General features: G+C 38.3%; 1 protein-coding gene across 1 annotated transcript in view; it reads right to left on the bottom strand.

Annotated features, from left to right (window-relative positions):
- HDAC9 (histone deacetylase 9) overlaps positions 1-15,422 on the bottom strand; it is a 584,217-nt gene that overhangs the window by 30,615 nt on the left and 538,180 nt on the right. The window contains exon 23 of the mRNA XM_052639177.1: positions 12,364-12,448. Coding sequence (XP_052495137.1) covers positions 12,364-12,448 — 85 coding nt within the window. The remainder of the gene's footprint in view (positions 1-12,363; positions 12,449-15,422) is intronic.

Genomic DNA, 15,422 nt, shown 5'->3' with positions numbered 1-15,422 from the left:
TATAAATATATAATGAATAAATTAGTAAATGAAAGAGAAAAGAGAGCTCTTCATTATAGATAATTTCCAAGTGATTAATGAAGACAGAGTAAAGGAAATAGAAAATTGGAACAGAAGAATCCGTTTTGCAGGTGACAGCCACTGATGGCTGCTAAAATTAATGTGCAAACGTTTGAGGAGAAAGAGTGTATCTGCATAACCTTAAAGTATCTTTCCAGTATATTTATTAATTCTAAACGAAGATATTCTAACTTTACACTGAAGATCTCCTTAATCAAATGATCCAGGTTAACTTTGCCAATAATAAAACAAACTGATATTATGCACTGCAGATCTGATGCATTAAGAATGCTACCACATCACTGCTCTGGCAATCTTACCAAAAATGCATATCCTCAACCTAATCATGAAGAAACCGTAGAAAAACCCATAATGAGAGACATTTTTCAAAACAACTGACCAGTACTCTTTAGAAGTGTCAAGGCCAAAAACGGTACAGAAGACCGAGGAACTTATAGATAAGAGGAGACTGAGGCATGGCAACTAAATGCAACATGTTTATTATCCTGGAACAGACTAAGAAAATCATTGAAAAAAAACTGGTTGAATCCAAAGAAAGTCTATAGTTTAGTTAACAGTATTACATGACTGTTAATCTCTTAGTTTATGTAATAGTGCTATGGTTATGCAAGATGTTAATTTAGGGGAAGCCAGGGGAAGCTTATAAGAGAATTCTGTATTATATTTGGAACTCTTCTGTAAACTTAGTTATTTCAAAATAAACAGTTTGATAAAATCCCTTTTTAAAGTGAGCAGTAGAAATGCCACTGGTGACCAGAACAAGACTGCAAAGAGAATACAGTGGTTCCAACAGGGATTTGTAGCTGCTAAAATGGAGATAATTTGAAAGAAACCTTTCTCAAGAATTTGCTCCTGGAGGGTTTGAGAGCCATGGGATGGTAAGAAGTGAGGTTGTTGGCATCTGTTTTTAAGAGGAGGGATTTTAAGGTGTTTAATTATTGATGAGAATGAACAGTTCAAAGAAAGCAGTTAGGTAGCTGCATTTTATTCTAATAAAGTTTGTTGCTGAGATTGAGGGCAAAGGTGAGATGGATGGAGGTTTGAGGAGAGTGAGGCTTGAAAAGGTAGTTTGAGAGAGGTGGTGAAAACTGACCTGAGAAACACAACAGGGTCATAATGGGCCACTTGAGTTTGGTGATCAGAAATGTACACGAGGTCAAATTGCTGATTCATGACAATCTTAAGCAGACCTGTTCATTTAGGTCCAATGTTAGAGAGAGTCCCTTGAAGACTATATTCAGGGTTGAGATTTCCTTAGATTGGTAAGGTCAAAGGGTAAGATTTTTAAGGCAGATTAAAGGTGAAAGTGAAAATGAAAGTGAAGTCACTCAGTCCTGTCCCACTCTTTGCGACCCCATGGACTGTAGCCTATCAGACTCCTCCGTCCATGGGATTTTCCAGGCAAGAGTGCTGGAGTGGATTGTCATTTCCTTCTCCAGAGGATTTTCCCGACCCAGGAATTGAACCTGTGTCTCATATTAATTTAAATGTTATTGTTTTTAAGTTGGCCATAGAAATGAATAAAGGAAAGGGATAATGAATTAGGAAAAATCAAAAAAAATATAAGTGAAACAAAGTACAAAGTTTTATGTGTGTGAGTCAACAATTCTATGGATCTGGTGTATCCTTCTCTGGAAGAGATATGCCTGCAGTACTGGTTTACAATTTGATTTTTTCAGGTCTACTAAGACAGTACTGACTCATTGGAAAAGACCCTGATGCTGAAAAGACTAAGGGCAAGAGGAGAAGGGGCAACAGAGGATGAGATGGTTGAATGGCATCACTGACTCACTGGATGTGAATCTGAGCAAACTCCAGGAGACAGTCAAGGACAGGGAAGCCTGGCATGTTGCAGTTCATGGGGTCGCAAAGAGTTGGACATGACTTAGCGACTGAACAAAAACCAGACAGTAACAGATGTTTATCTGTCCTCCAGGTTCATATTATTTCCTTTTGCATTATTTATCCCTATGAGTGTATGTCTTAAAATCCTCTTAATTTTTAGTGGAGTTTATAGTTTTATAGAGGAGTGAAAGAAATGAGCATTTTAAATCTATTATAATTATTACTTGAAATTAGAGCCCCTCCTCCATTTTAACCCCACAAATAAGGTTTACTGTTCTCTTGTTCTTTTCTGAGAACTTTGCCTAGTGGCTTGTGTTCTTGTGAGTTTGATTTTATTCATTTATTTAAATAGGCATGTATGTATTTATTTGAGGTCAAATTTTGTTGAAGATAATCTCTGCATACAATTAGGGCCTAAATTAAGGAGACTTAATCCCCAGAAAGGAATTGCATTTGCATTTGCATTTGCTTCCTCCAGAACCAAGGAGGAAGGTAAAACCTCTTTACTGTCCATCAAATTCATATTACTGATTCATACACACACTTAGGCTTTTTTTGTGCAGTTATAGCACTGCCATCATCATTTGCCCCAGGAATGCTCTCCCTTTTTGTGTTACTTACTGCTTACTGACTGACTGAACAACAACAATTGTTTACTCCTCCCTATTAAATTTCAGCTTATGTTTTCTTTATCCTTCATAATCCCTTATATTCTAGCAAGCCCATTAATGGATTAAAATGGTCTGTTTTAACGTATGCAGAAGATATTACATTTTGGAATAGGTCTATTCTAGTGTCTATTCTGGGATACTTGGGAATAGGAAGTCTGGTGGAACTCTGTTCTTATCTGTGAAATGAGGTGGGACCAGGAAGGTCATATGCTTTAACAGAAAGAAAGTGGGCTCTGAAAGCATAACCAGACCAGGGTTCAAATGTTGGTTTTAGCGCTGCTAGTTGAGACTTTCAACAAGCGACCTAAACTTGTTAAGCCTCAGTTTATTCATGAACCAGATGAGGAAACTAATTATGCACTGCAGTGTTGTATGAGAACTAGAGGTCATATGAAACGTATGTTTGTGCTTGTGTGTGTGTATAATGTATATGTAAATACCTAACAAATGGTCTTCACCAAACTTGACCTTTGAGCACACCCTATCTCAATGAATGGTATCACAGGTGTGTGTGAAGTGCATCAGGGTGCTAACAGCTGAGAAAATAATCAGAAAGCATTTCTGTCCTTAAAGAGTTTGCAATCCGAGAAAGATGCATAGTTTTATTTAGATTCTTGGTTTGACTAGTTTTGCCTTAGTAGAAACGTGAGTGAAAGAAAACTCATAATTACAGATGCAGTTGGAATTAAAAAAAAATTTCCAGACAAGTTAAGTCTCTAAGCAGATGGCAGGTTTTCCTTTAATTCTGGTATATTCTAATATTAGTGCTCCACCAAACAATAATCCAACTCTCAACATTTCAGGAGAATGGTTAATAAGAAATTGAAAATCAACTTTCAAAAAGCCATGTGCACAAGTCTGATCTGGCTCTGAGACAAGCAAGGCTGGTGGGGTTAATAGTGGCAAAACGTCTAACGCTGCTTTTCTTCAGTGAAGGTCGGCCTGGCCCACGGCTGCAACGTCAAGGCCTCTGTCTAAAGCCAAAAAAATCTATGACAAATAGCAGCTCACACCTGACAACAGTCAGGGCTTTAAACTCAACAGGGCAGGGATTTGAAATTCTGCCAATCCTTGCATTTTTTGGTGATTAGATGTAATTTGCAAGTTTACAAGGGGCTCCAAAGTGGATTCATAGCTCCATGGCTCCTCGCAATTTGGCATTGCCCTTCTAGAACTGACTCTGGCTAAACCTCAACTAACCAGAATGTCCAAAACTCCAAAATTTCAGTTTAATTGATTTTCCCTCTAAAACCGTCACGTTTGGATGAAATGAGGAAACGTGTATACCAGAATAGCAAAAGGAATGAGTATCTTTCTGAGCTAGAGTAATATAATAGCAAAGACCACTGACTTTGGAGCTAGAATGCTTGATTTATGAGCTTGCTTTCGCCCATTTAGTAACTGTGTGATCTTGCAAAGTATTTTATCTAGATGTGCCTCAGTTTACTTGACTGCAAAAGAGGAATGAAAACAGTAACTATCTCTTAGGGTTGTTAAGTAGATTAAATGAATTAACACATTAATACTTAATACTTAAAGAATGGTGCCTGGCACACTGAAAACACTCAGTAATTGTAATTCATTTGCTATCAGCTTACAGGGTTTGCATTGTGTAAATAATTTCATCCAATATCCCTCCATAACTTCTCTGTGAAGAAAACTGATATTAAAGATGGGTCCCCCAAATCTCAAGCCTTCAGATCAGCAGTTCCTTTTTCTTATTATTCAGCTTTGCTTTTGAACATTTTCCCCCTACCGTTCCCCACCACAGGCAATGAAACCACTACCCACTCTGTTGTCCAACCCGAAACTTAGAAGTCATTCATCCTCTCCATGCCTATTAAATACTATATCAAGCCAATGTTACTTCTGAATTAAATTGCTTACATCTGACAGTAAGTCCTGCTATCTCTCATCCTTAATGAGAGGCAGAGTGATCTTTTGAAATGTAGGTTTTATCATGCTCCTTCTCTGCTTGACATAAATCAACAAATCCTTCTGAGTTAAAAATCCATTTTCAACATTGGGTGTATCTCTTATTTTCCCCTGGGTCTCAACAGGATGGAGATGGAGGAGAGAGGGAAAGACAGAGAGATAAGGGGGAAAAAAGGCAGAAAATCAAAAGAAAAAGGAACAAAAAGAGAAGAAAAACTGAGTGTGGGTTAGCTGTTGGGTGTGGAGTCAAGAAGCTAGAAGGCTCTGAAATGATTTATGCAGTGCTTGTTGCAATCCGAGGAAACAACCCTTTAATCTATGTGCATAGACCCAGGAGGTCAAAATCTTGGACAATTTCCTCACAACACAAGATGTATACAAACTCCTTTCAACTTAGAAACAATCTGATTTTCTCCCGGATCATCTGATGTAAAAGGTATTTACATAAATATACTTTTTCTCCTTGGGAAGGGGGTAGGTAGAGCGTATTAAAATAATGGGAGGAGATGACTGAAAATGGTATTTCACATTTAAGGATAGATGCTGTCATCTCTAGAGCAAGTTTTACCTTTAACAGTCTTTTTTTCATTAAGTACTATTCAGATATCTTAATCACCAAGATAATTGGATAGCACCTTCTCTGATTACCCACTCGAATATAACACCAACAGTGTTTGTATTACCAGGGGTTATCTCCAATGGAAATAGAGTTAAAATGAAGTCAACAAAATTAATATCCCTCCATTTGTTTCCAAAATCATTTGTTATTGTTAAGGGTAATTTCTGAACAGAGGATATGATAATATAATATAAGAGGAGCAAATTAAGGAAGAGGGGGAGAAGAGAAAGAATGTGTTGAGGAAGAGGAGAAGGAAAAGGAAAGAAGAACCACAGACAGGACAAGGAGGAGGAGGAAGCGACTCACTCAATAACATATAAAAATGTAAATTAAGTAGAGTTCTGACAAGGAGACAGTGTCAACTATGCCTGCCTCTGATCTCCCAGAGAAAATTTTATTCCATTTTTATTTCTCTAGAATGGGTAACAGGGTGTGCTCTGCCCATTGCAGCTGCCCGAACAATGTGGATACCAACTACCTTGTAGTCAATTACACAGTTACATAGTATATTGTCCTACAATGGGAAAATCATATCCCTTTTCATGTTTGTCTCAAAAGTTGGATAAATTCAGAAGACCATAAATGCAAATCTCATTGCCCTAAACAATCCTGTGTGTCCTGTGTATGAGTTCAAAAACTACAGATAAATTTAGCCATACTGACAAATTTCACGTGCAAGAGACATGGATGTTGTTTCTCCACTGATATACAACAAGTCTGACAAGATCATATGGTGACATTGCAAATAATGTTCCTTCCTCATTCTGACCTATGTCATCAGTTTGCTGTGGCTGGCATAATAAGGAATTCTAAGACTCCAATCCACTAAACAAGGGAAGAATTCCTAGAGTGAGAGAGAGATGAAAGTGGGGGAAAAGGGGAAAACTTCCTAGCATTCTTCTATGACTCTGCTTCTGGTTTGACATTTTTTGGACACCTTGCAGCACCTTAGAAAAGCAGTGTGGTGACACGTCAAGTGATTTCTCTGGAAATTCCGTAGGAAAGTTAAGTGGCAAACTCTTTGTCACATGTCTGGTGAGGATTATACTGATATTCGTATTATTTTTAAATCCCCTATGTTAGTGATTTTCAACTTGTCAGCTGCAAACCACTGGAGGGCTGCAGCAAAATTTTCAAAGAATCCTCAAATCCTTGTGTACATATATATTTTCTTGGTCCACAAATCAAAAGATACTGTGATTACCACTATGATCATACAGGAGGTCTGCAAAGTTGGTTGACACTTAAAAGGAATACTCTCCTTTCTCAAATATTTAAATAAATAAAAGGAAACCATGACTGTATACTTGTGGTTTCCGTATTTTGAGGTTTCACAGATCAATATCAACATCATTCATTATATGTTTCTCAAACTTAAAATTACAGTCTTTCAAACTATATAAATTTAGTTTTATGGAAAACTCACTTCATGGTTCTTCCTTTCACCATCAGTGAAAGTGTTATCAAGGGCCAGGACTGCTGTAAACATGATATCTGGGAATCTTGCTTCTCACCTTATTATTTAGACGAAGGTAAGAGTTCAATGGGCTGGGAGTTGTTAGGATGGATTTCAGGAAAGGCTATAAATGTACAGTCCTTTCTCCTTCCCTGGGCTGACTTTTACCTGGCATTGCTTGTTGGTGATTATAGATGGCCAGTCAACTCTTAGAACTGCCATCTCCAAGCTTAGCAATGGAAATGGTTAGCTCACAAGTAATTCATGTTCTTTCTAATTTAGAAGTGACTCATCACTGTGGGTTGTGAAAGAGAGTGAAGAAGTGCGCTCTCATGGATGTTTTGCCTGCATATCCTAATCCTTTGTTCTGCTTGAGCTAATCAAGGAGTATAACCTTAGTTAAAAAGTCAGTCTGGGCTAAGGGAAAAAAGGTGTGGCAAATATGGACATATTAGCTGACTCATCCATTCAACAAATGTTTGCAAAACATCTATTACATTTCAGACACTGCACAGCAGAGGATACAGCAATTGAAAACAAAGAACATCAGCAAAAACAATCTCTGCCATGAGAAGCACCCAGGAACTATGCCTAATCTAGAACAGGGATGAATGGTGATTCAAGATGGTGTCCCAAAGACATAATATTTGAGCTAAGTCTTGGAAACTTAATAGGGATGAGGCGGAAGACTTGGTGAGCAGAGTGAAGAACATGTGCAAACATGAAACTGCTTGACCATACCTCCCTCTCATCAGAGGTGGCTGATCTTTGTATACACCCACCATCTTAAGCTGAAACCAACCCTTATCTGTCAGGGGCGGGAGTGGGGGTTGAGGGGTGGTTCTTTACCTGTTAGGAGAAATAGTTGCTCTGCTGTTGCCATGTGAGGCTTTTTCTTCCCAGTTAAGTAAGTAGTATAAACAAGGACAGGGCAATAGGGATGACTTTGCTGCAAAATACTCACATCCATGTGGCCAGGCAAAGGGCCAACGCTAATCACAGCCTCCAGCACCTGCATACCCTCAGCTGGGGGGCTCAGTTCTCAAAGAGAAAACCACATAACGCCTGTCAGCACCTTGCTGTCTGCCTTGGGACGAGGCAATCGAGGAACTTGCCTGAATGCTTCCCACATGCTACAAGGCCTGCTTCTTCACATTTACGTGCTTTCCTGATACTGTAGTCCCAAACCCCAGCACAGAAGAATCTTCTGAATCTGGGATAGGAAGTGAGTGGAAATTCGAACATCTCTTAAAGTTAAAAGGAGTCCCCTGTTTGACACTCAGAGACAAGTGAAGAGGCCGCTGCCCTGTTTAACAAAGGCTACCTTCAAGCAAGCTTCCTACACCGGCAGCCTGGGCAGCTGCAAAGGACCCCATAGTCAGAAGGGCTCTCATTCTTGGTTCAAAGCTCTGCTGGAATTTTCTGGAAATTACTAATATTTTGGAACAAGGAATCATTCACATATCTTCATTTTGCACTGGGATCGACAAAGTTTTTGTGAGTCCTGATAACTTTCCTCACCAAAGGTAAAATGGGGTGTCTAATCAAGGGCTTGGAGCTCTATAGGAATGTGACATGAAAGTGTGTTATAAAACATATGACATGGAAGTGTGTTATAAAACATATGACATGGAAGTGTGTTATAAAACAGAGAAAAATAAAATTGACTACAACTTTATAGTTTTTAAGGAAATATAGCATTGTTTGTTAAGTCAGGTACCCACAATTTTGATTTTCTAAGTTTGTTTCAGTTTGTTACCACTGAAATATCACTTTCTTTTACTGCATTATAGACTTTACACAGTCCCTTTCTGTTTCTTTAGCCTGGAAGAGTAGCCCCAAATACAGACAATTCAAAGAAACACACAAAAATGTACCACACGGTGGTCAAAGCCACAGGACTGAACAGTTTTCTCGGTACAAATTCTCACCTTGTGTCCCAACTAGTGAGATATCACTATCCTCGTGTGTGTATCTTTCCTTTCACCACCTCAACCCACCATTCAGTGCCTTCTCAGCCACAATTTGAGTTCTGCTTATGGTGATGATGCTACTCTCAAATCATGTTTTGGTAAATTATATGTGTGTGTGTGTGTGTGTATATATATATATATATATATATATATATTTTTTTTTTTTTTTTTTTTAACATCACCAGCACCTTGATTTTCATCAGGACAGGCTACACAATTTTCAGGCACAGTGCAAACTGAAATGTGGGCTCCTTGTCTGAAAAGTTTGTGAGAATTTCAAGGCAGCAAGAATAACAGTATTAAACCTTGCGCAGGGGCCTTCTAAACATGGGGCCCATATGACTACACTGGTTGAAAGCCCATGAAGCCAGCCTTGATTCTCTCTGGCCATAACTGGGGCCCACACCCACTCTTAGCCAATCACTGATAAGTGGGTTGAGCCTTAGACTAAGAACAGCCCCCTGGAGCTGGGCATAAGTTCATCTTCCCCAGAGTTGTATGGTATCTGATTGCAAGGATTCATGGGTAAAACAAGGCTTTTTTTGAATAGACATGAGGAACACATAATTACTGAGTAGCCAATAACAGCATCCATGATACCATAATGAATCCATGACTCAGAAGGAGGAATCTGTCTTTAGAAGCCCTCTTTGATGCAAGTCTTGGTTCCCTAGGGCCTTGACGGGTTATTCAAGTCTATCTTTCTTGAATTTGCCAACTCCCAATTCCCTTGTACTTCAGTCCTCATCCCCGGTACCAACCCTGCCTGCAGGTTGGTACTTCAATCCTTGTATTTGTACTTCAATCCTTGTCCCTGGTACCAACCCTGCCTGCAAGTACAAGCAGGGTTGAGAAGACAGATTCCATTTTCCTGGTGATTATCCTATAATTAAGGAACCATGACTGAAAGACCATAAAACACACAAAAACTCAAACAATAGAAAAATTTTAAAAATACCACTCATTAAAATCTCCATGTTAGTGTGAGGAGTGTCCAGAAGTATCAGATTAACAAGGTCTCCATCTAGTCAAGGCTATGGTTTTCCAGTGGTCATGTAGGGATGTGAGAGTTGGACTATAAAGAAAGCTGAGCACTGAAGAATTGATGCTTTTGAACTGTGGTGTTGGAGAAGACTCTTGAGAGTCCCTTGGACTGCAAGGAGATCCAACCGGTCCATCCTAAAGGAGATCAGTCCTGGGTGTTCATTGGAAGGACTGATGTTGAAGCTGAAACTCTAATACTTTGGCCACCTGATGCAAAGAGCTGACTCATTTGAAAAGACCCTGATGCTGGGAGGGATTGGGGGCAGGAGGAGAAGGGGACGACAGAGGATAAGATGGTAGATGGCGTCACCAACTCAATGGACATGGGTTTGGGTGGACTCCGACAGTTGGTGATGGACAGGGAGGCCTGGTGTGCTGCGGTTCATGGGGTGGCAAAGAGTCGGACACGACTGAGCGACTAAACTGAACTTGGTGGAATACTCAATATGAGTTTAGGAGGAAAGAGATTTTTATGGGGGAAGTGGTCAGGGTTGGATATTTGCAATGCATTTTTGAGCAGAAGACACAGATTCAGAATCCACAGGGGCAGAATTCTTACACAGAAATTCTGACAGTACAGTAAATTCTTTTCAAGAGTCAAACAGGTTTGTTTGGCTAAAGCAGGCTGCACAGGTCACACAAAAACGTCAGTGGTGAAAGGAAAAACATCACACAGTGCAAAGTCATTACTGGGAAGTTAGATCCAATGCAAAAGCCAACAGTACAGTTTCTAAAGATATATATAAACCATGAGTTTTTATACCTATGTGAAACTGAGTCCTCTGCTTCTGTTATTTCCTTCAGAACATTCCCTGTTTCTTCATCTGGCCAAAATCCTGTTCAGGCTTTAAGACTAAGCTCAGGCCCTATCACTGCCGAGGAGTCTTCCTCTAACCTTCCTTGAGCCTTCCTCACTTTCCAGTACTTCTCCTTCTGGCTGAAAGGGGCTTAAGGACTGTTTCTTGTCCATGATTTCAGTGCACGCTGTGACTTCTATTTAAATGATCTATTTTAGTGCCTCTCACTCACTGGAATGCACACTTCCTAATATTAAAAATTCTTCTGCTATTCTGTCCTTTGCCTTGATAAGTGCTCCAGTTATCATGTATCAACATGTAATAAGTACTTAAGAATGCCAGTTGAAAGTGATGTGAACATAACACATACAGGGACAATGATTTTTAATAATCTGTGTGTATAATGGCAGCAAAAAAAGATACTCAGAAAACAAGAATCTATGTGTAAAAAGTAGATAATTTTTCTACTACTGATGAACTTAGGGAGGTGTTAGAATAGACTGAATAAACACAAGATGAATGGATTACACAACATGCCAGTCACAACCATATCTCCAAATTACTACTGAGCAAGCAAAGACAGGGCTTCCCTGGTGGCTCAGAGGTTAAAGTGTCTGCCTCCAATGTGGGAGACCCAGGTTCGATCCCTGGGTTGGGAAGATCCTGACCTGGAGAAGGAAATGGCAATCCACTCCAGTATTCTTGCCTGGAGAATCCCATGGACGGAGAAGCCTAGTAGGTTACAGTCCACAGGGTCACAAAGAGTCGGACATGACGGAGCGACTTTACCTTACCTTACCTTAAGCAAAGACAAAGACTCAGAGACATAGATGGAAGGTGGCTTCTCCACCTGTGTTTAAAAAAACACTTCAACAAAAGAGTTGAAGATTTGATGCTTTTGAACTGTGGTGTTGGAGAAGACTCTTGAGAGTCCCCTGGACAGCATGGAGATCCAACCGCTCAATCCTAAAGGAAATCAACCCTAAATATTCATTGAAAGGACTGATACTGAAGCTGAAACTCTGATAGTTTGGCCATTTGATATGAAGAGTTGACTCACTGTAAAAGACCCTGATGCTGGGAGAGATTGAAGGCAGGGGTAAAAGGGGACAAAGAGGACAAGATTGTTGAATGGGATCACCAACTCAATGGACACGAGTCTGAGCAAACTCCAAGAGACGGTGAAGGACAGTGAAGCCTGGGGTCTCGCAGTCCATGGAGTCGCGAAGAGTTGGAAATGACTGAAGGACCGAATAACAACAAAACAGTGGCAAAACTAAGGATTTTCCAATCCTCCTTCACATTTAATTTTCCATTTTGTTTTCCCATTCATGCTAACTTTTATATTAATTTGTGCCTGCTTTCAGTGTGTGTATGTGTACACGCATGTGTGTGAGCAAGCTCGTGCATGTTATCTTCTAAAAAAAAAAATTGCTGATAAATTAACACTGATGTGAAAGGAACTGGATAGTTTAAAAAAAGTCTCTAACTCTCCCTTTTTGTTCAGTTGGATTTTGTAATAGGCTTTCTCGTGAACTTTTTCTTTAAAACCAGTAAATTATTGGTGAATTCCAACATCACTAGGAGATAACTTAAGTCAGTTAACATTGGACAATATAATCACAATTTCTATGTTAATTTCATTGTTCTGTGTAAATGCTTAGTGGCAGTAATGGAAAAAAATCCAAACACTCTTGGAAAATATGAGAAAAGCAAGGTTCTAAATCTAGAATCTTCCTACTTTGTTATCAGTGCAAGACTGCCACAGTGAAAAACAAGGCAAGAACACATTTAGGTATGAATACATAGTAGCTGAAAATTATAATTACTTCATATATATTCTTATATTTGAAAAACTCAAATATATTTTTCATGTGCTCAATTCTCAATATATGTTTAATGAGTACCTTATTAGAAATATTAAAAAAATTTGAAGACATACTTTGAATTTCAATGATCTTCTGTAGAGAAATAACGGCATTCATATTTGGAGTTTGGTGGAGAACATCTTCTGCAAGTGGCTCCAGCTGTAAGAACAGCAAATGATAACATGAGCAGGACATTATGACTTTGTAAGTTTGACAGAAGCAAACCAAACTGAAACAACCTTAAAACAAAAAGAAAGGCTTGCTCCAAGAGCTAATTAACATTTTGCTGATATCAGTTCCAAAAGTGTAGCCAGTTTTATTTTCTGTTTTGCAGCAACGTAATTAAATTCCAAGGGGCTTTTCTGTTGGTCACAAAACTAATCTATGAAGTCCCTGAAGCAGGTGCGTGTCTGTATATTAGTTGTATTTAAAAATCCGAGTTACTTGTGTAATTTTTGTAGGTTCCTCACAGAACTAATTCCATCATGTGTGTACATGCAGCTGGGCCCTGCAGACAAAACCTCAGGGAAGCTGAAGTAGACAGAAGGCGGGAAGTTTATTATCCATACTTTCGCAGTGTTTTTGCATCTAACTACCTTATATGTTTGGATATGTCACAGCAGAAAGCCACAAGACATAGCTGCTCTTGTTCATTTGCTACTGAATACATAGTAGAGAAAAATTTCAAATATTTTACCAAAGATAAAGTAACTGTACACTTTCATTAGGCTCCCACTGAATTCACATTTATACAGATACCGCTGTGGAAGCACAGGACGAATTCCTGTCTTGAGAAGCTATCCTGATCTTCTGGAACAACACTGATTTTTCATGGGTAAGCTCAGCAAACATTGTTTCGAAGAAATGAAGAAGAGCTTTAAGTAATTTATGGAGTGTTCTGGCAGGACTAAATCTCATGATGCATCCCTGGGGAATACCTTGGTGATATGGCTTGGTGTGGAGCAGGACGAACTACATAGCCAGAGTGCTTGCAAACAAAATAGCTGTCTAGCTATTGTGACCCAGAAAGCAAGGAAAGTAATAGTAAAAAAGGGACTGACAACCACAAAAAAGCTTTGTTGGTAAATTTAAAGCTAGTAGTCTCAAATATACCAAACTATTATAAGGCAAGAATGGGAAATGATGTCATTAGACATTGTGCTAAACCATGAATTCATCTATATCCCTGCATCTGTAGGAAAAAAAAAAAGAATATAAAAAACTCTGGGATTCCAAGTTTCCACAGCATATGCGAGTGAATCTTCCCCCCAGGGTCTCTCTGAATTGATTATTCTATACTTCAGTCATGGAATCTACAACAATAGCACCTTTCTTCCAGATGCCATAGGATAGCAGACTAGCTCAGGGATATTTATACATGGGTAGATTCACTAAATATAACTTTCCAGGGTGTTTTTCTTAGCTGCCTAAGAAAAACTTTTAAAACATCAAAAGGTTTACTTGCAATATAGTTTGGCAAGAAGGGAAAGGGAAAAAAAAAGTCAGTGAAACGTTCTGCAGTTTTAACCACTTAAAATTGGTTAAAAATCATTTTTAAAAACTTTGGTATTTCAGATAGTATCTTTAAAAAATATGTTACCCTAGTAACACCCTCTTAACTCAGAGGAACTGAATCATAAACGGAAGGTTACTTAGAAAACTCTCACTCAAGAATTAGACAGGGCTGAGCTACTTTGCTCATAAATAATCTTTCCTTTCACTGTCTCGGGGCTTAGAGAAAAATTTTTAATAGAAAGCAGGTAGACTTTCCTAATAAAATTGTTCTGAAATATCATTCTGTGTTCGAATATTTAAGAACAAAGGCACAATGTTTTATCAGCATATTTGGTTCTTAAAAAAGCTTTCCTGCAACTTCAGGGTGAAAATGCTGACAAACTGAAAGGCGCTAGCTACTGGAACGAGAGCTGCAGGCAGAGCATTAATGTGAAAACCTCATTTCTGGAATGCTCTCACATTAGGTCTGTGGGCTATTTTTAGGACTTAGGTTATGTAGAAAATAAAGGTAATTCAGGGTGTTAAGAATAAAAATACAAACAATCCTAAACCTCCAATTTGGAATCGTCAGTTAGATACGATAAAGTTGTGTCTATTTATGAAAGTAACCTAGAGAATTAAGGCAATTACATTGATAATTTAAGCCTCCCAAACTGTTTTCCTGCATGTTTTAGGTGAATGTCATTTAGAGGATTTAACCTTCAGTAAATTGCCCAATTTGTTTCATTTTGAATGTATACACATAGACAGAGTTGAGTTCACAGAGTTCTCAATGTAGGTTCTTTATTTTTTCTCTAGCCGCTCTGCCGAGAAGGCAATGGGTAATACTCTCAGTTGGCAAGAAGGCAAGCAACACTTAGATTCTGTTTTCATAAAATTAAAACCTTGTCTAGAGGACCACAGAATTGAGTTATCTTCTCTAGAAGAGTTTGCTGATTTAATAATTCACAATTATAAGCACTAAAACATGTGACTAAAGCATCTATTTTATAAATATTTATGAGTATTGGTCATTATTAGTAAAATCTAATAACTAGCTTTAATAAAATATCAAATAGTCATATTTTATAAATTTGGAGAAAAAAGAATATACAGTAAAGCTTTATTATGTATTTAGTTTGGCTGATAATATGTAGCAAAAATACTGGCAATGAGGCTACTCAATGTTAGTAAGAACTATTAAAAGATAAATAAGGAAGTATTGCAATAATTTATGCAAACCCAAGAACTTCTTCATGTTTTATACTAGATAAAACAGATGCAGATGTAGGAAATCACACACCTATCCTGCCATCTTTGTTGCACAATTCCATCGAGTAATAATAGTTGTAAGATACACTAGATGATTTTAACACAACTTCTTAACATCTGAAGCTCTCGTCTAGATTTCCTATATCTAAAGTTTAAGTGCAATCATTACAGCAATTCTTTATATAGATTTTCAGACTCAATACATCTGAATACAGGGATACATCTCAATACATCTCAATACAGGGATATTTATTTTTCTGTATCTTTTACAGAAAGTTACAATACTGTATTAATACAATTAAGACGTTTGTTAAGTTGCACATACCATGTAATTTCTAAGTACTACAGCTATTTTAATGCATCATAA

The sequence above is a fragment of the Budorcas taxicolor genome, chromosome 4 (assembly GCF_023091745.1).
Source record: "Budorcas taxicolor isolate Tak-1 chromosome 4, Takin1.1, whole genome shotgun sequence".
NCBI classification, from domain to species: Eukaryota; Metazoa; Chordata; class Mammalia; order Artiodactyla; family Bovidae; genus Budorcas; species Budorcas taxicolor.
Note: the sequence above shows the minus strand (reverse complement) of the source record. Positions and strands in the feature narration are given on the sequence as shown.